Raw genomic sequence first — 21,791 nt, 5'->3', positions numbered from 1 at the left:
AAAAAAAAGGAGTGAAATGAATTAATACATCATATTATGCAAAACCTGTGTAAAGAGTGTACAAGTGGAGATGATGAAGAAGTGCATTAATAAAGCAATATGGGATCAGCCACAGACTAGGAGTTTTTCGTGTCAAGGTAACCGAGCAAACTTGAGGATTCATAGTCAAGTCTGCTTAAAGTCTCTATAAGTCATTATCTTTGAGCGGCGCGGCGCTCAATCAAAATTATGCACGCGACAAATTAATTAGCACAGCATATAAAATAATGCCATCAGACCTCTTTTTCCAGCTTTATTGCTCCTGAACCCACACGGCTCACTCCCTCAAGGTCGCGACGGCGAATGCTAATGCGTTTGGTAATTAACACCATCCCGGCTGTCAGGTTCCACCAGGACTCACCTCCTCAATTCTTCATGATCCCCCCCCCCCCCCCCCCCCCCCCCCCCCCCCCCATCGCCAGATAGGCGGCCTTTCTTAGAAATACCGTCTTCCGCTCTGCTTTTGAGGCAGAAGGAACGGTGCGCTAAGTCTGCACGTGGAGACCGTGTCTTCTGTTGCATTAAGGAGCCGTTTCGAACACGAACTTTCCTTTCTGTCCTCGTCTTCGGAGATCAGGCCGAGCGAACGCTTGGCAAGGATGTTTGTGCCCACCCTAGGCCTGAGACACAAAGGGGTCCGCACTGCTGGCCCAGCGCTCCACAGCATCCAAGCAGGCTGAGATTGACTTCTGCAGCATGTGGCCTTTCGGTCTACTGGGTTATGGAGTTGGCTCCGATGGCACCTCCTAGTCCAACCAGTGCGGAGAGGTAACGGACATAGCGAGGGTGCCTCTACAGACACAAAAGCACTGGTTCACCTTACATGACCTCACTTTTGTTCAGAATCATTCACCTGCTTTACATTTATACATTTATCTGATGCTTTTCTCCAAGGCGACTTATAACGTTAAGCTACTTCCAACTATTTACCCATTTATACAGCTGGGTAATTTTACTGGAGCAGTTTGGGGTTAGTGCCTCGCTCAAGGGTACAACAGCTGGAGGTGGGAATTGAACCTCGACCTCTGAGTCTGAAGGCTACCAGTTGTCTCAGCGAAATAAATAAATATATAGCTATACAAGTGTTCTGCCATGCTGTGTTCGCCTATAAACTTTTTTCAGAAATTTTAATTTAAATTTAATACCTCCCAAGAAGTACCAGTCTTGTGGGTGCAAGGCCTCATCTGGGAAGCGAACCTGGACCTACTGGGTCACAAACGTAATGCTGTAACCCCAACGGCAGCAGGTGTCACTGACGTACAATAATATCTTAGTATCTTGGTGTTTTACTGTAAGTTCATGTAACTGTCAGTCATAAGTCTTTGGAGAGAAGAAATTGATGCTGAACAAATTTTGTTCTTATTCGGTAAAAATGAACTCTATTCTAATAAAAAGTATTTAGATGGCGTTGAGGGCTTACCCTGATCACGGTACTTACCGTGATCTCATACAGCAACAATTACACACTGTTTAAATGGGTGAACTGAAGCAAAGATGATGATGTAAAATTGTAAGTTGCCTTTTTAAGCAGAAATGCCACTTAAAAATTGAATGAATATGAAAAATGTTTCATCAGCATTCCCTTTTGACTATTTACACTGTTCAAATGGAAACAATCACTGTGTTCCTACAATATTCTCCATCAGATGTGCATTTCTAATGCATTCCATGACATGATGTATAAAATAAAATTTTAGATGCTGTCTACATAATTCTATGCTCCACTAGCCAATGAAGAAGAAAGAGCGCTGTCGTTGCCCGGGAAACGGCGTTAGGCTTCTACCCTGGAAGTGACCGTCTTTACTAACAGGGACTTTATAAAGCCGATCCTGAACTTTTTTTTTAAATGCAAAAAGTCACACGTTTGAGTGAAGCTGCGCACCAATACTTTGCACATACGCACTGCTCCGTTGTACGTACGTTTTTCTCCGGTGAGACTTTACTTTTTATGTTAACTTGCTTACCCCCTTATACTGCTGTGCAGTTTTACTGGAGGGATTTTAGAGTAAATACCCTGCTTAGGAGTGGGGGTGCGGTGGCGCAGTGGGTTGGACCACAGTCCTGCTCTCCACTGGGTCTGGGGTTCAAGTCCTGCTTGGGGTGCCTTGCAGCAGACTGGCGTCCCGTCCTGGGTGTGTCCACTCCCCCTCCGGCCTTACGCCCTGTGTTGCCGGGTAGGCTCCGGTTCCCCGTGACCCTGTCTGGGGCAAGCGGTTCTGAAAATGTGTGTGTGTGTACCCTGCTTAGGGGAACTGCAGGTGGGATTTGAACCTCCAGCCAGTGGCTCCAAACGCGGCCGCTGTAACCGCTACATTGCCTGTGCTCTTACGACAAACACTCCAAACAAATCACCCAACACGCGGAAAACCACAAAACGGGGTTTTTGTTTGTGAAAAACCGTGATCGCTGCTTAAACTGTGGTCCTTTACAGTTCTCGTGTTTTTTTTTTTTTTTTTTACTCTAAGAAAACAGTTTTACACTGACACACAGGCCACAATTAGTGGTGTAAAAGGGTGCAGTGAGAGGATGACACGAAACAGGCCGCTGGGTGACACGTGCGGTCGCCGGAAGCACTTGGGTTCACAACGCTGATGGTAACCGCACTTTTACCCGAGTGGACATCGCCATCTAGCGGCCAGAAGGGACATTTCCTGTTCACTCTATCCAGTCACATGTTTCTCTTTTTCCCTCCAACTATTTAGCCAATACGGGGGATGCGGTGGTGCAGTTGGGTTGGACCACAGTCCTGCTCTCCGGTGGGTCTGGGGTTTGAGTCCCGCTTGGGGTGCCTTGTGATGGACTGGCGTCCCGTCCTGGGTGTGTCCCCTCCGCCTCCAGCCTTACGCCCTGTGCTACCGGGTAGGCTCCGGTTCCCCGCGACCCCGTCTGGGACAAGCGGTTCTGAAAATGTGTGTATTTAGCCAATACTTTTCTCCACAGTAACTTCCACTGAACACAGTGTAGTAAGATCAACTCACCCCTTATTCACCCAAGGTACCTTACCATACTAGATACACTACTTACAATGAGTCACTCATCCGCATAGCAGTGAAACATACTTTACGTTCACATTTTTTTATTCATTTAACAGACACTTTTGTCCAAAGCGACTTCCAATGAGCTCCATGTAGTGTCAACCGGTACACCCCAGCCAGGCCCCTTCGCTCGTCTACTTCTGCTCGCTTGGTGGTCCCTCTCACGAAAGGCAAAGCTCGGAGGTTCTCGGTTCTGGGTCCGTTGTGGTGGAATGACCTTCCCCTGTCACTCAGAACTGTGGAAACTCTTTTGAAGAAGGGTCTGAAAACTCACCTTTTCCAGATCCACTTTGCCCAAGATCTCTCCAGCTCATTTACGGTGTAAATGTTCACGCATCATAACCCCATAAGCATCCCCAAATACAACCTTTATTCAGCGATTACCCTGGCATTGTACTTGCTCATTTGTGTCTCTTATAATAATTAAAAAAAAATCAAAATAATCATAATTGGTGGGAGGGTTAGGTATTTGTCTATCCTGTGTCTTATGCACCTACTTGAACGATGAACCTCGGTGCAGCAAGTGGTAAAGAACAAACTAGGTTTGCTTGAGACTTTCATGTCTGAAGCTATGTCTCCATCTCTAAATGTAATGCATAAATTGTACTTTTGCTGAGATGTACGATAAATGAATAAATGTAAATGTTATCAGCCCACGCACCTTATTCACTGCAGCGACTTACACTGTCAGATACACTACTTATACTGGGTCACTCATCCATACATCAGTGGAGCACACACACACTCGCTCTGCCACTCACACACTATGGGTGAGCTTGAACAGCATGTCTTTGGACTGTGGGAGGAAACCAGAGCACCGAGAGAAAATCTACACAGACACAGAAAGAACATGCAAACGCCACACAACCTGAGTGGGGATCAAATCCACATCCTCTCGCGTCACTCGGATATTGTGAGACAGCAGATATGGTGGCACAGCAAGTAATGCTGCTACGTGGGTGGTGGAAGAGGACCACTTTCTATCATTCACACACACACAATGGGTGATTTTAGAGTCACTGATCCACCTGAACAGCATGTCTTCATACTGGACTTTGTTTTACAGGACTCTTTCCTTTTACCATTCCACTGTCTGCAGACTCCAGTGTGTTTTTGATGAGGGTCAAGACTGCATCTGGTGCTCGCCCACAGGCATGTGCTCCTCTCCGTAACTAGTTTTTCTTGGAGAGCGCCTGCCTGTCTTCTGGCCGACCTCAGTCTCGATTCTGCATCACGCCGGCACGGAGCCCTCATGGCAGAACTGTGGCTGCCGTGCTCCAAGAAACAAAGGTCAACCAAGGATATGCAATCATGCCTAGGAGGTTCATAGTCAGTGAACATCCACACTGACCCACCTCTCACCTGACAGGTGGGACAGTGCAGGTACATTTACCTAATGTTTTTTTTTTTTTTTCCCAAAAGTGACTTACAGCTATTTACCCATTTAGACAGCTGGGAAATTTTACAGAAGCAATTTAGGCTAAGTACCTTGCTCAAGGGTACTATAGGTGGAGGGGGGATTCAAACCTGCAACCTTTGGGTCCAAAGACAGCAGTTCTAATCACTACACTACCAGCTGCCCCCACACACAGGAACAATGGAACATGTACAGTGCGAATAATTTACTCATTCAGCCACTTTAGAGTTGCGGGACATTTTACCTGCAGAATCAGGCAAACATGAGGTTTCAGTATAAATCAAAGATTATTTAACGAACTGCAGGAACAATGAAATCCCAGAGACCTGAGAGTCTCCAGTGGTTGATACCATCACTTGAACATCTACAGTGAGAGAGCAGGTGTGCCCCAGTCAGGGGTTTGAAGGAAAAGCGTAGACTCGATCAAAAGACTTGACCGACCGCTACACCACAACCAGACTGCTCCACTCGTCTACTTCTGCTTGCTTGGTGGTCTTGCGGACAAAAGGTAAAGCCAGGAGGTTCTCGGTTCTGGCTCCGTTGTGGTGGAATGACCTCCCTCTCTCACTCAGAACTGCTGAAACTGTTTAAATTCAAGAAGGGTCTAAAAACTCACCTTTTCAGGACCCACTTCGGCCATCACCTCTCAAGCTCACGTATGGTGTAAATGTTCATGCACCGTAACTTTATGATCGTTCCCAGATAAGCCTTTACACAGCCGCTACTCCTGGATTGTACGTAAATGTTTGTGTACCTTTAAAAAAAAAACAAAAATTGTAGGAAGGTGATCAGGATTCGTCTATTCTGTGTTTCATGCACCTACTCGTGTGATGAACATCGGTGCATAAAGCGGAACGTAACAAATTAGGTCTACTAAAGAATCACATGTCTGTGACTATGTCTCTTTGTCATAATGTAATGCACAAATTGTGTTTTCTCTGAGATGTACGTCGCTTTGGAGAAAAGCGTCTGCTAAATGAATAAATGTAAATGTAAAAGCACTCGTTCGTTGTGCAGGTGAAGTGACATAGTAAGTACACACACTCAGTCAACTGTATTCTTTACATCATACACAACATAGACACTCAACTCTCCCTGTTACACACACATCAGGCATGTTTGTGTTTCACCGATACACCACATACCCAACAGTGCTGGTTTTCTCCACCAGTCGAACGACCCAAGAAAGGTTTTAGGGCCTTAGAAATGGTCCGTCCCGGTTGGCCCATGAAGAGTGGGGTGAAAATGGGAAAGTAGGTTTGTCACAAACTGGTCTTCATTCATCGTCGTATTTTATGAACGCGATGGTAATGTGTAACGGTAATGTAAGAGAAAATAGTGTTCATGCTTTGTTGTGACCGGACAGCAGTCGATCACTTTTACTGAGTTCTTCTGTAAAACTGACACCCCTCTTCTGGTGAAAATGGTTCAGTCCTTCCTGAAAGAACAAAGGGAGGCTATTTAAAGCTTTCTTTTTGCGCTCTAGAGCAGGGAGGTGAACGTGTATATGATGGAAAATGGGAAGTACTGTTGACTTTGTAAATATTGCATATATTTCTAATTTCTTTCTTATATTGGCACTTCAATAAACACCGTTGGCGCTAAAGTTATGTAGTAATTTACTACCATTTGAAGGAAAGACAAAGGAAGCACATTGACCCCATGTGACACCTGCGGAGGGTATCTTCACCAGTGGATGTCACTGTTGCAGCTTTAATAATAATGATAATAATAATAATAATAATAATAATAATAATATTATTGCTGTTGTAGTTGTTGTTGTTTTCTTTATTACAGATGGACCATGCTGTAAAACACCTTGTCTTTTTTTCTTTTGTCCTAATATGCCCTTTTTTTCAATACTAGAATTACCAAATGTGTCATCTGTGCATCGCACCTGTATATTACACCACTATAGTGATGTTTCTGTCTGTCTCTCTTTCTCTGGTTTCCACTGAACTGCAGAGCAGGATATGCAAAGCAGTTCTTTTAGTTTAATTCCTGAACAAATACTGATTCAAAGTCACACTTTTATCACTCAGACAACCCAGTCCTGACCAGCAAGGTTGCAGTGACCGTCCACGTCCTGGATGTTAATGAGTTCCCGCCAGAGTTCGCGATGCCGTACGAGACGTTCGTTTGCGAAAACGCCCGAGCTGGCCAGGTGAGTGTGTGTTTGTGCGTCCATCGGCGTGTGAGTGTGTGCCTGTGAGTGTCCTCACAGACACCCAGGTTTTGACCTTCAACCTGTAGCTAAGCAGCAGCCCAATGGATTGATGTCGGTTCTCAAGGCCACAAATTGACAAATCTGGACAATTAGGTCTTGAATTATTAGCGCTACAGCATCTCCAGCTGCTGTTACATGTGCGCAAACGTGGTTTGTTTTCGGAAGCCCTGAAGAGACAGTCCGTGCACATCACCAATGTGTGTGATTTCTGAACTTGATATTAATAAGTGTTGCAATTAGGAACCACAGCCCAATTTGTCCTGTACTAGTGTATCCTCGCTGAGATGGTTGGCTGGTGTTTCATGCAGTATAACAGTAAAATGTAACTTACAGTACATTGTTAAGTTATTTACAATAATTTACCCATTTATACAGCGGTAAAGGGTTACAGGTTAACCTTTACTGGAGCAGTGAAGGGTAACTACTTTACTGAAGGGTGTTACAGCTGGACGTGGGATTCAAACCTGCAGCCTCTGAGGTTGATGGAAGCAACTCTAACCATGATACCAAATGCTTCACAGATTTGTTATTAATAACTGGGTACATAAAATATGAATTTTACAGATCATCTATTTGCATGTGTTGGGTTTTTTTTTTTTTTTTGCTCCGTCTCTGATGACTGGTTCCCACCTCCGTGATTAAGGAAACGTCGCAAGCAGAGATCCTGTACCCTGGCTGTGGTTTTGATTTTTACCCTCTTCGGAGCCCATCTGACCACTTCATATACTGAACGGGTCATCGAAGCGTTTCTCCATCTCATCTGAAGATACTTTCTCCTCCCTTTTGTTTAGCAAGAGCTGCATTATGACATATGCAGACTGCCATGTAGACTATTTCGCCGATCGAGATTCAGCCTGATGACAGCTTTCCCTTCCTTAAAGAGTCACAAAGCCGATGTCACAGAGACCTTTGATTTGTACGGTATGAAGTGCGGCACCGAGAGAAACCCTGGCCACCACAGCGGTTTGTCACCACCCAATCCTGTTATTATGACTGACAAGAGGTCTTCTTCAAAGTGGAAGACTGGAGAGATGCACTACTGTTACCTTTGTGAATTTGTCGTGGGGGGGGTCGATGGTCGTGCAGGCCATGTGAGGCTACCGTAGCTGTCATATGTGATGGAAGCCAAAGAAACGCAGTGGCTCTCCGTTACGATGCCTTCGGGAGCGTAGACACGGCACAAAAGTCGAGCGCATGACATGTTTGGCAGCAGCTACAAGTCTCACCACGGTCCAAAAGGGCGAGAGATGTCGTGTCAACAAGATGTCCAGAACTGTGCATCTCCCATGGTGCACATGGGCAGCTGAACCATGAGACGGGGTGGCGCCACCCTTGGTGGACAGTCTCCAGGATTGGGTCATGCAAACATTCTGCTAATGAAGACCAGCTGCCTCTAATTGCACCATTAATACTGTTTATAAGGCAAGAGATCTGAGGTTAAGTGGAGGTAGAAGGAATCAAGCAAACAAGCAAGGGTTCTTCTCTTCCTTGTGGATATATTGTGCATTTTCTATTTTATGCATTGGACGCTAGGTTTGGTTTTCAAGTTGGTCTGACTGTCACCTCTGTTTAAAGGGCCGTATTCCTCTAGGTAGATCCCTCTATTTTAATAAATCCATATTTTGTCTGGCGACTCAGTCCTGCCTTCCTGGACTCCTCCATAGACAGCCACAATATTGTAAATGGGGTGTCATACGCATTCAGTGTGACATGGCGACAAACGGTCTTCTGGGCTGACAGCGACCCATCTCTTATAACTAGGAGGTCCTGGAGAGGAAACAGAGAGGATGATGGGAAGGAATGCATTTTTACAGCAAAATCATGAGTGTGCATCTACTTAGAGTAGCTGGGAGTGTCACTGATCTAGCTTCTGCCTTTGGACCTAGTAAATGACCCATCTCTCTGAATATGTAAATTGTTACCAGTGGTGATGTGCCCCAAAATCCAAAGGTGTATCAGTTCCAGTGCATCTCAGACAAACAGTATGTAAGAGGCAGATTTTTGGCTCAAATCAGGGATTTATTAGATAATCTGACATAATCGCTTTAAAATCTGGGCTAGAATTTGGGTCAGTGCAAATATGTAAATGTACTGATTTTCTTTCAGAATCTTAAATTCCAAACTGATCTATAAATATAAACATGAACTTTGTGTTTAAAACACCCCTGTCACTTCCTAATGAAACAAAGCAAAGCAACACAGTTTGACAGTGATTTCACTGTATTACACTTCTGAAACAGAGAACGCGAGAGCAAATTAGTGAAGTTCCAGAAAGTGGTGCTAAATTATATATTTATAGAAATATGTCCACTTGGATACATTTGGGGGAAAAAATTACATGCAGACATTCAACTTATTGAAAATACAGCAAGAAGAAAACTTTAAGATTCATACATTACCTGTATTGAACTTGTCCCGTCCCTGGTGCATTGCAACCCCCCCTCATTGATTCTGGGATAGGTTCTAGACCTCCGCAACCCTATTCAGGACAAGCGGTCAATAAAAATTGATGGATTAAAGCATTAAACATGTTCATCGATGCGACCAGAAGACAAAATGCACACTTGTGTCATTTTGAACAAATAGTGTATATTTACCCCATCCGGGGTGTGTCCCCTTGCCCTCCAGCGTTGCACCCTGTGTTGCCGGGTTAGGCTCCGGTTGGCCGCGACCCCACTTGGGACAAGCGGTTTCAATCAATGTGTGAGCGCGCGTGTGTGTGTGTGTGTGTATTTACTGTGAATTGCACTATAGTATTATTTACTGTATTGTCTGTACTGTGAATTGGACCAGCTGCTCTGTTGTGTTGTATTGTCCTGTCGTTGCTCTTCTGTACTGTACTGTCCTGTATTATCTTGTTCTGCACCGTTGTTTTGTGTGTTGTCCCCACCCCCACCCCATGTACGGTACCATTGGAAGAGACTGTAGTACAGGACTTTCAGTCTATTTGTGAAATACAAGTGACAGCAAAACTTGCAACTTGACATACACCAGAGCAAACACACACACACACACTTCCTGAACCGCTTGTCGCATAGGGGGTCACTGGAAACCGGAGCCTACCCGGCAACACAGGGCGTAAGGCCGGAGGGGGAGGAGACACACCCAGGACAGGACGCCAGTCCATCGCAAGGCACCCCAAGTGGGACTCGAACCCGAGACCCACCGGAGAGCAGGACCCGGTCCAACCCACTGCACCACTGCACCCCCCCTCAAATACACAAAACAGTTTTTTAATTTATTTCATTAGACCATTTTACCCTTTTCTGGAGTGAGTTGGGCGAGAGTGATATTTGTACGACTCCACTGCAGGTCCTCAGCTCACAGTGTTGCTGTGAGCAACAAGGCTGAGAGAGCACCATGTGTCTTCCACACGCAAGGGAACACAGAGCACCATATGTTACTCAGTTTATGCCCCCCCCCCCGCCACCACCACCCAAATTACTGAGATTGGCTGTAATGATACAACTTTTCCATTGAGTAGCTTGGTCCGCTGTGGGGACTTAAACATGCAACTATAACTGATGGCTAAAATTCTGGCCCAAAATTAAATCACGTCACATACAGGGACAAGGTGTTTGGCAGGATGCAGCTTTTACCCAGGTAAAGTAAGGTAAAGCACTATGTGCGCTGTTAAATTAAAACTAGACTGGGAATGAACAAATCGAGGGCTGCTATTGAGACATAGATATGCAGACATCTAACAAGAACACGAGAACCTGAACCTTGGTAACCTTGGGTGATCCATGTGCTTCACAGGTGATTCAAGTCATCAGTGCTAAAGACGAGGATTTGCCCCCCACTGGTCAGAAGTTCATCTTCAAATCCCCGCCAGAAGACATCAAAAACAAGAACTTTACCATCCGGGACTTTGGAAGTAAGTCGGGCCTTTGAGCTTAGAGCTCTGTTTGATGTGAGTGAGCCGGTGTGAGTAAATTAAGGTAAAATAAATAAATAAATGAATTAATGAATTGGGTGGTGCACCTGGCCAAGGAATCGCAGACAGGTTGTCGGTCACGGTAGATCTATAACCCTGGGCGTACCGGAATGTGCACGGCGGTTAGCGGTTAGTCCTGAGCCGTAGACCCATGTTATATTCCTGAGCTGTCTGAGGTCCTTTGGATCAGAGGTCCTCCAGGAGAGGCAGAGCCAATGGCAATGTTTGTCTTGGAGCGCTGTGTCATCAACAAGGCCGTGTGAGTAGTTGGGTTCAACAGCCCGGCCTTCAGCTTTCTTGTAGGAGGTAATTACCGCGCTTTGTTGCCCTTATGTGAATGCCGAAATACCTGGGGCATCGCAGCTACCCGGTGCCGTAGGCGATGCATGACGACACATTCTGAATACAGCTGAGCTGAACGTGGGCAGGACCGTAGTATAGCCCCGCCCACCTGCGAAGATCCCCAGACAACCAGTGGGGGGAGCTGTGTCTTGTGGTTCACCGGACCCACTGATTTACGCACTTGCAATCATTCCAACTCTACCCACAATGCACCTGTTCCGGTCCCTGTGCCTACTTTATGTTTCCATTTTTACACATTAAAAAACATTACCCCTCCTCAGTGTAAAAAATATTGACCTTGAGGTTCTCTAGGTTCAAAAGAAGAGAATGAATGTTTCAAAGGCTGAGGACTGATGGAGCAGAAGAGATGATCATGTGCCCTCACTGCTGTGTCTCATGGAGTAACATAGAAATGATGGTCTCTGGGAAGAGTGTGGACAAGAGTGTCCTCTTATCACGGCAAATGTCAAAGACAAGTGTTAATATTTCTTCACAGCTTGAAGAAAAAATCTAATGATTTCGCTGTTATATGTTTTACATTAAACACTAAATGTCTTAAATTGACACAGATATAATGAAGTCAATATAGAACATCGAAAAGGTAATAAATTTTACACGTGTTTCAAATAATAAACAATAATATTTTTTTTTACACGATAATGAAAAATGAACTCAGCGCATACATGTATGTATTTACAGAGATGTAACTGCTTTCCTACTTTTGTAAGGAAATGGCAATGGCACAGGCCACCCACTAAGTGTAACTAATGCCAGCTCAGTCAGAACAGGAGTGTTGGACAACTTTGGTTTAACTCGCCTCCACTGTGTTTACTGCCCAGGTGTGGTATTTGAGTGTTTGATCAGTTACAAGATGGCACATGCTGATGGGACGAATCAAGTTGTCGTTGAGGACAAGTCAAAAGTTGTCACTTAATAGGAGTTTGTGGAAACACTATTTTTGTTTTCTAAATTTCAATTTTAAATGTAGGTCAAAATAATTTGAATAAAATAAAATATACAGTATAAATTAAAATAATTTAAATAAAAGGTCTTACAAAGTTTATGATTTGCTTGTCTATAAACCTATATCCAAGACTTTTACAGAACCTAAAGAGAAAACAGGTCAAGGAAAATTTATATGATTTGCCTTTTATTGATTGTGCTTTAGTGCCAAACGTGACTTTGGATTTACAAACAGATCAAGTTATGTCGCAGTTGTGCTGTTGTGATGGTGAAAAAATTCGATGTGAACTACCTTTGTGTTTTATTCATGCTTATGAATGTGCATAGTTTTTATTGTTGTCAGCAATGACCCTCCTGCTTTTTCCTCCCTTCCTCGCCTGCCTGCAGATAACACGGCTGGCATCGTGACCCGGAGAGGTGGCTTTCGGCGTCGGATCCAGGAGGTGTATCAGCTGGCCGTGGTGATGGAGGACAGCGGCTACCCGGTACAGAGCAGTACCGGGACACTCAGCATACGGGTGTGCGGCTGTGACGCTGACGGCTCGCTCCTCTCCTGCAACGTGGAGGCCATATTCTTACCTGTGGGGCTCAGCACAGGGGCCCTGATCGCCATTCTACTCTGTATTGTCATCCTCCTGGGTGAGCGGCTTTCCTTACGACCCCTTAGGTCATAAAGGGCGGTTTTACCCTCCTAAAGCCTGTGTTATGCCTTCAAGGCCGCATCACGACTCAAGGTCCGCATCGGCCTGTTGTGATGCTTCTTTTGACCTTTAAGGTGCACATCATACCTGTGAAGTCCAATTATTCAAGGCCAATTTCAATTTTTTATTTCGATGTCAATTTTAATCATGCCAACCAAGTTCAATTGTATAACTTTAGTACCTAAATATGTTTTGAAGACCTTTCATTTTTCACAACCTTTTAAAACCAGAGTATCTCTTTGACGTCCACTTTAGACCTTTTTTACGCAGCTTTAGGCTGTATTTACCACTTTTAAAGCATTTACCTCAAATGCACTAAATGTAACATTTTCGAGATCCTAGAACATCCTTCGTTACAGGCTCTCAAAACATTGTTTCTGCAAATGTTACAATAAGTAATTTTCGAGCTCTCAGCCTAATCCAAAGAGGTCCCAAAGCACCATTTTCATGCTGATGACAATGACATTCACATCTCTGAGATGCAGGCTGAGATGAGTAATGTCTGAAACCAGAGCAGGGGAAGTTGTACTCTCATCGCACGATGGTAGAACATAACATAGGCCGACTTTCGTTGCTGCTAAGTGCGACATGCTGCAATTGTTCAGGAAAAGAATTATCTGTGCATATTGCTGAAGGTTTCCTGGTAGAGGCATCAGAAAGAACGTGGCTCAAATAAATAGACTGAATAAGATAGAAGGCAGGGGCTTTATCTTGACCAAACGCATATCCATTAAAGTCCCCAGCATACACTTAAGTGTAATCACCTCCCGTCCTCTAATTATGGGAAGACGCCAAGCCTATCAATCACTGCCCCCCCCGATCCATCCCCCCACCATCCTCATAAAGCTGCCTCATCCCAGCCGAGGATATCACCACACAGCGGCTGAGCCTTCAAGGTCAGTGTTGTAAAAGACTCCCTCAACTCCTGCTCATCTACATAGATGGAAGTTCGTCCTAAATATTTTTTTTATGACCTCGTATTAAGGGCCAGCCATGGGTGAGCATGTCATCGGCAAGACATCCCCCATTTTACTGTCTGTCATGCCCTAATAAGTAGCTGTAATGAGATAATATCCGCATGAATATAACGGCTGCCATAGTCCCAATGTCAAATTTCCATATACCTGTACAATGACTGTCCTGTGAACTCATAAAGCTGTCATTAAAGAGCGCAAAGAAATTTCCTGAATATGTATCTCATGTGTGAATTTGGGGATGCATAGAAACTAGAAGAATAATGCATTTTAGCGTTGTGAAAACACATTACAGCACAATGCTGCATTTCAGCGGATACCCTCTACTGTTCTCATTCGAACCGTTGACCTCCGAAAGTCCTGATTTACATTGGAACATCTGTATCTTTTGAGCACCGTCTTCCTTAACGGTATTTCGTAGCTTAAAGGTCAGTATAAATAAGCGATATGATGCAGATGTGTAACCTCACATAGCTCTCATTTGGGCACCTTATAAATGGAACGACTCAGGATTATTTGTCCAAAAGAGTCAGGGAAACAGTGTTGATATGAGAGCATTGTTACGGTGGGTGACCATACACACGCACGCACACACACACACACACACACACACACACACACAGTTAGAGAACTTTTTCGCCCAGTAAGCTAATTCACTTTTCTCTCCAACTGAATCTGATTCGTGCCTTTGGTGAGCCATAGGACTGCCTTCTGAAGAGATAAAAACACTGAAAATAGAAAGTGAGCCGTCTCCTTCTTCTCTCAATCAGGGATTATGCTGAAGGCTTGTATGCGCCAGTACAAACAGACACACAGAAAAGCCCACAGAAAGTCGGGACCCCGGCGCCGGCAGGTTGCTGCCTAACGCGGCTGCTTTCCTTTCATGTCAAACCGCCCCGGTGACATTGTCAAATTAAACTGAAGTGGAATCGCAGTGGGTGCAGTTTTTAAAAGGCCTTTTTCGACTTTCTTGTGACAACAGCCACAGTGTTTAGGACCCCGTCAGCAGGTGCCTGCATTCCATTTATTTCTTTTTTTATGAGCATCGTAGCTTAGCCTTTTACATTTATCGATGCTTTTCTCCAAAGCAGCTTACAGTTATTTTCCAATTTATACAACTGGGTAATTTTACTAGAGTAATTTGGGGTAAGTGTGTCGCTCAAGAGATGTACAGTTAAAGATGGGATTCGAACCCATTGCCATTCGATCCAGGGGCAGCAGCTCTGACTATCATACTACCAGCTGCTGTTTCCCACATGTCGGATGCAAGCCAAACTGTGCCGTCCAGTCGCCAGAGCTCAACCTGAGCTGATGTATATTGTACCGCGGTACAATACAAGGAAGAAAATTGCTTTGTCTTGATTTAGTTTACTATTTAGTTTGTCTTATTATGTCTCTGATGCATTTGCTAAGCAAATGGCCAAGTCAGGCTGCAATGTCTCCAGTGAACATTGTTCGTGAAGAATAACGGCAGTACCGGGTGGTGAAAAGACCATAAGTAAAAAGTGTAATTTTGAAAGATGGTTGTAAAGAGAGATGATTGAAGAAATGTAATGATGTAATAATGTAAATACATGTGATATTTCCACTAGAGGGAGCTGGAGACTGGATACAAAATAATTACAAAGCGGAGGAATAATTTAAGTGTGAAGGTTGAGGAGAGGCCAGTTAACCGTCCTCTGAAATGTATTATTTATTATTTACATTTAGCCAATTTATTTGCCTCATTAAGGTAATTCAGCCGCAATGATCCATGATTGACTAACAGAACCTTCCTCATTTGAATGAGACACCTTCAGTCTGCCGTCGCCGCCGCACCCATCGCCGTAGTGCTGGTAGTGAACCTCCACCCGAGTAAGAAGAGCACATCGAGGGTAGAAATGCCTCTTTTTATTACTTAGCCGAGACAGGGTGAATGCTGTAATGCAATACAGAAGATAAACAACACAAGGACAAATGTCAAAACACATCATTAACAGAAAAGCACGTTCTGACAAATTGTGATTGCAGCTAAGTGAGGCAGGACCAATGGGCCCTTGAAGGCTGATTCCCATGTCTGTTGGGGCTGGGGGCCGGGGGGCAGCTGGAGAAGTGTGTGTAATCGGCCCACGTGTGTGTCGCTGATGCTCTGTTATAGTGATCGTCGTGCTGTACGTGGGCCTCAGACGGCAGAAGAAGAAGGAGACGTTGATGACGTCCAAGGAGGACATCCGCGACAATGTGATCCACTATGACGATGAGGGCGGCGGCGAGGAGGACACACACGCTTTTGACATGGGCACGCTGAGAAACCCCAAGGCAGTGAATGAGAACTTGAGCCGGCGTGACGTGAAACCCGACGGAGGGCGGCAAGTCCGGCCTCCCCCGGCCACGCAGGATGGCGCTGATGTACGCGACTTCATCTGCCAACGGTTGCAGGAGAATGACGCCGACGGCTTGGCGCCGCCCTACGACTCGCTGGCCACCTACGCCTACGAAGGCGACGGCTCCGTGGCCGAATCGCTCAGCTCCATTGAATCGCTGGCGGGGGACGGCGACGAGGACTACGACTACCTCCGCGAGTGGGGGCCACGATTTAGAACCCTGGCGGGGATTTTTGGCGAACAGGACTCGCCGACAGAACCAACGGAAAACAAACTGTAATGCTGGCGAGTGTTGAGGTGTTGGGGAGAACAACCATTCTCGTTGTCATTGCCCTCACTGTTTTCCTTAGACATCACTATTTATTTCCTAATTCCTTTAATTCCAGGATTCGTTTTTAACTCATCGGTTATTGTTCTTTTGTCTCTTGTAAAGATGAAGGTCCATAAAATGCGGAGGGAAGGAGTCAACGAGGAAAAAAAAAAAAAAAAAAAAAAAAAAAAAAACAGCCAGCCTTTCAATTTCCATCTCCAACAAATGTTTTTGTGTTCCCGTACCTCTGTTTCCTTTGCTAGACCAACACAAAATGAAAACTCTGAACTTGAGTGAATGCAAGGATTCTTTAACTTTACACTTTAAAGTGCCTCAAGAGAACATTTTTTTTCTTTTAAATGCAAAGAATTAAGTTCTTTTGTTACAACACATATCCTGCTTCGTTTCCTAGTGTAAGCCCAGGAAAAACAGGAAGGATTTCCACTGAACAAAATAAAAGTTATGACACAAAGGTTAACAACACGAAATAATATCGACATTCAATGAGCGAACATATCATGAAATGGTAGTCTGGCCCGGGTTAGGCCAAAGATATTTTTAAGGTTATTTATCAATAATTTTAGTATTTATGTATTTATGTATGTATTTATTTATTTATTTACTTATTTATTTATTAATGCATTACTTCTGTTTTCCTTTGATATATTTGAAGACACTTGAGGTTTTTGTAATTATTCAAGTCCCTCTGGCTTGGACGTTTCAGTCGTGGGGCAACACTGTATAGACTTGTACTTGTAAAAAAAAAAAAAAGGGCGGGGGAAGGAAAAAAATATTTAGGGCTAAATGGACGATTAAGTTTCAGGTCATGTTATAAACACTGTTTTCTTAAATAAACACAGTTGAAAATATTTTTCCATTTTATTCTTGAAATTTGTATTTGTTCCGGGTCAGTTTTTTTTTCTTTTTTTTCTTTTTTCTTTTTTTTTTTCGTGAGCTGCAAGTGAATAAACATGTCCAAAGAGTGATGCGAAGTAAACCGTCTATTTCCAGTACCGACAAATTGACAGCGATACAGACATCCAGCTGTTCAGTTGGGTAAATAATTGTAAGTCGCTTTGGAGTAAAGTGTCGGTAAACGTATGAGAGGTTGGATTTGCTCTGACCAGTTTATCTTGAGGAACTGATGGTAAACTTGAGGCCTACTTCTCAGGATCTACATGACCATGAGTTGTCATAACGACGGGTTACCGCACTTGGAAGGGTTTACCTACGGACTACATTATCAAGCCATGTGCTGTTTTAACTGTTAACTCTTATTGCGGCATTTAAGTAAACGTGTAGAGACCAGCTGCAGAGTTTTGTAAAATGTAATGAAGGATTTTGTTTTGTCTGCCTTTGTAGATATAACGATGTGTGAAAAAAGGGTTTATGTAAATACCGTGCATCTTGTTTCTGGTTATCCCTGAGTTTATCAATCATTGTTACAGCTGCATGGTTTCTCTCGCAGAACATGAGATTTAAAGCTCTTGGAATATGTAAATTGAACTGTCAGTACAGATACCCTAGGAAGAACACTTCTTTCGCAAGCTGTGACACTGTGAATATCTTTGACATCAGAGGTGCAAAACTGAATTAACCATCGCATTAAAGCTGTTTTTTTTTTCCTTTCTTTTATTTTATCTTATTTTATTTATTTATTCATTTATTTATTTCTTTATTTATTTTGGATGTACATGAATCACAATCACAGAACTAAATGTTAATGCACATTCCAGTGCTCCTTGGTTCAATAGTTCTGATATGTTGAGCTGTGACTAATGAATTACATGTACCTACGATCCCGTTGACAAATTTTGCCCATTTTCTATAAATAACAAAATAATATTAACAAGCTTACACTACACTAGATGTTATGCTACTTTTCTGAGTCATGACATTAGGAAATTATGTATGAAATATGAAATATGGGAATTTGGGACAGCCCAACACTAGTCTCATTTGTCAGATGCAATGCTGAGGCCCAGCTTTTGTCAAACATCAGGAATGATTTCCTACTTTATTGACTGCGGGTTGTTGCCGTGCAAACGGAGATTTGGAAACAAATTCAATGCCAAAGTGCTGCCTTAGAGACATTCTACATCCAAATATTGCATACATCAGAATGAACTGGAAAGCCTACTTACTTCTGACCAACTTCACCGTTTATTTTGAGATAAAAATATAAGATGGAACCTGCAGAGGAACAGAGCATCAGAACAATTTTTTTTCCCTCCATTTTTTCATAATACATCACGCAGGAACACCATGGATAGAATAATTTAAACCTTTGTGCAATGTTTTTTTTCCTTAGCTTTTTTTTTTAATTGTGTAATTAGACTGCACGGTTGTGAAGGTCATTCTCTGTAAATCCATCCATTAATGGATGGCTGTTCGTGAAGTTGCGGGTTTTGATGCTGCCCACATCTTCGCCATAAGGAGACAAGCATCACAAGTCCAACAAAGTGCTCTCTAATAATCTTATTGGGGATACAGACACTATTTGATCGCTGTGTTCTATTTAAAGGGATTTTAATTATCAAGTGAAACGACAAAGACTGCATGTAAAGCTTCCCATTTAGCCCTCGCACTCGGTAGACCACATTTTGAATTAACCTTGAAGAACACTGCTCTGGAACAGGTTTTCTATGCTTGCTTTGGATGGCACTTTGCAAACATAAGGCAATGGATAATGTGTCATATAACATATGTCCATAGTTGTGTTTTTCAGCATTTGGTCACTAATCCTTGATATATATGCAGTTAACGTCAGAAGAATCTGTGCATTAGCCAAAAATTCTCAGTGGTTTATTGTTATATATGTTTTAATACATACTATGATGTTCTCTCTTTTGTATCTACTACCACAGTGCATTGTGGGATTGACAGCAATTCAGATGAGACTGAAAAAAAGAATAATAATTGAAGACATCTGCTTCTGTGCTTTTGTTGAACTGCATCTTCGGTCTGGTTATTTTCACCACCTAAGGAACCTAAGAATTTCAATACCTTCAAAGTATTTATTTTTTTCTTCTTCTTCTTTCTCTCTAAGAGGACTTGGAAAACAAAGTCTTTTTAAAAGCTATAATGCCAGTTTTCTGGACAGGATATAATTACAGATTCTTCCAGTCTACAGTAAAAGTAGACAATTGTCCCGTTTTGTCTTTTTGTTATAATTCCAAATTCAAGTACTTTGCTTGCAACAAAGTCATTGCAGTATTTTATCATTTGTTGCTACATTTATTCAATTAGCAGACATTTCTTTCCCAGTGAGGTACATTTTCAAGATCAACACAATAGTGAATTTCAACCACAGGAGTAGAAATCTAGATTCTGACATGATTCATGAGTGCAGTCATTTTGTCACATAGCACCGTATGAACCACTGTACGTTACAGGAGTAGCTCCATATGCAGTTTTGTGTGTGTGTGTGTGTTTGTTTTACTGAGTAAAAAATAACAGTACAGCTTTATCAACCACTTAGGAAATCAATTTTGAAGAAAGGCCACATAAGATGTGTTTTGAGACCTTTCTTAAATGTTCAAGGTTTATTGTTATAAGTACAAGTACCGTGTACAACGTACTATGAAATTCTTGTTTGAGTGCTTCTCCACAGACAATGGACAAAAATAATAGATAGTACTGCACAAAAAGAAAACAATAAATAATGCCATAACAAATAACAATAGATAGCCAGAATACTTAAAGTGACAATGCAAGTAATGTGCCGATGTGCTTGGAGGGAACAGTCCAACTCCAGCTGCAAAAGGTGGCACATTGGCGGGTGTTGTATGCTCTTACAGCAGTGGGGTAAAAGCTGTTCCTGTTTCTAGCAGTGTAGGATCGAATAGACCTAAGACGCTTTCCAGAGGACAGAAGAGAGAGAAGTGCGTGTGTGGGGTGAATATGATCTTCCATGGTGCACATCATCTTTCTGATGCAGCATGTAGTGTTGATGTCCTGTACTACTGGTAGCTGTGTGCCAATGATTTCCTGAGCAGTTTTAACCACCCTCTGTAGGGCTTTCTTGTCCTTTGTGGAGCAACTGCCACCCTAGGATACAATACACCCTGTGAGGACGGACTCCACAGCACACCTGTAGAAAGTGGTGAGGACTGTAGTGGACATCCTGGCTTTCTTCAGATACCTGAGGAAGTGGAGATGTTCATGGGTCTTTTTGATGGTTGATGCTGTGTGCTCAGTCCATGGGAGTTTGGCAGTGAGGGTGAGCCCTAGGAATATGAAGCTGTTGACCCTCTCTACAGTGTCCCCTCCCCTGTAGATGGGTGCATGAACTGTGTCCTGTTTCCTGAAGTCAATCACCAGCTTCTTAGTTTTACTGACATTGAGAGACAGGTTGTTGTCCTGGCACCGCTCCCCCAGGAGCCTCACCTCCTCTCTGTGGGCCGTCTCATCGTTGTTGATGATTCAGCAGTTATGAGGGAGAGAAGGTCATTCCAGCAAATTGGAGCCAGAAGTGAAAACCTTTGTGTTTTTGATTTTAGACCCATGTCTTTTTTAAGCAAATTCACCCACAAGAACAGTAACGTAAAACAGTAAAAGTGTCTTTTGGCAAGGATTAGAAGTGAATAGCACATTCACAGATATGCCTCCCCTACACATCACCACCAATAGATTCCAAAGCAAGAACCAAACAAAACCAGGTGGTGGTGGTGGTGGTGCTCCTTCTCCTTCTCCTTCTCCTTCTCCTTCTCCTTCTCCTTCTCCTCCAACACAACTTTTGGAGTCTTCAGGCCAGCTGCCTTTATAGTCCGAGAAATTGGTCCTTAATGGCAGCCAGCTGGCCTTTATCATTTAAATAGGGCAGGATTGGGTCCATCACAGTGCTCCTGCCTCCTGGTTGGGGTTGGACTGCACACTGGCTCACATTAACTTTAGCCTCTAAGAACAATTCTGTCCTGTTGCCAGTCATTTAACTCAGGTTACGTGTCACCCTCATGGGGTGTGATGCAGAACAGTTTTAAGTGTCTCAGACTGGCCAGATGGATGGCGAGGAGCTGCCTCTGATGTCCAGATCAGATTAAGAGTCGCATCTGTAAATAGAACATGCACCCCATTGTTTCCAATAAGATTGCAGGGGCGATATCCCCACAAAGTATTCCATAATATCCTTTGCTGTTTCTCTGCAACCGCGTTATCAAAAATTATTGTAGGACATTGTTCCTGTTTGAAAATGCTGATGAATTGAACTGAGGCCTCAACGTCGAAATTACATCAATTTGTCTTTGTGTTCGGCGACAAAAACAGTGCAAACTCACTCATTTGTAATATGTCAGATGTCCCATTAATCTTTTCTTCTATGCCTTGTACTAACATCATTTTAGAACGTATGCAACAATATGGAATATTAAAGCATAAATCTTATTGCTCTCAATTTGCTGGCAATGTTTAAAATATTAGTGTAATAACATGCACAGATGTGCTGAATCATCCTCCTACTCCTCACAGCTCGAACCCAGGCCCTT

The 21,791-nt window shown here is 43.3% G+C and overlaps 1 protein-coding gene across 1 annotated transcript in view; it reads left to right on the top strand.

Moving 5' to 3' along the window:
* The window catches only part of LOC108927604 (cadherin-12-like), a 72,563-nt gene extending 56,285 nt beyond the window's left edge, over nucleotides 1-16,278 (top strand). Inside the window, exons 8-11 of the mRNA XM_029246462.1 lie at nucleotides 6,534-6,655; nucleotides 10,478-10,595; nucleotides 12,348-12,599; nucleotides 15,773-16,278. Of these exons, the coding sequence (XP_029102295.1) occupies nucleotides 6,534-6,655; nucleotides 10,478-10,595; nucleotides 12,348-12,599; nucleotides 15,773-16,278 (998 nt within the window). The remainder of the gene's footprint in view (nucleotides 1-6,533; nucleotides 6,656-10,477; nucleotides 10,596-12,347; nucleotides 12,600-15,772) is intronic.
* The last annotated feature ends 5,513 nt before the right edge of the window (nucleotides 16,279-21,791 follow it).

The sequence above is a fragment of the Scleropages formosus genome, chromosome 19, assembly GCF_900964775.1.
Source record: "Scleropages formosus chromosome 19, fSclFor1.1, whole genome shotgun sequence".
Lineage (NCBI taxonomy): Eukaryota > Metazoa > Chordata > Actinopteri > Osteoglossiformes > Osteoglossidae > Scleropages > Scleropages formosus.
This window is presented reverse-complemented; position numbering and strand designations above follow the sequence as displayed.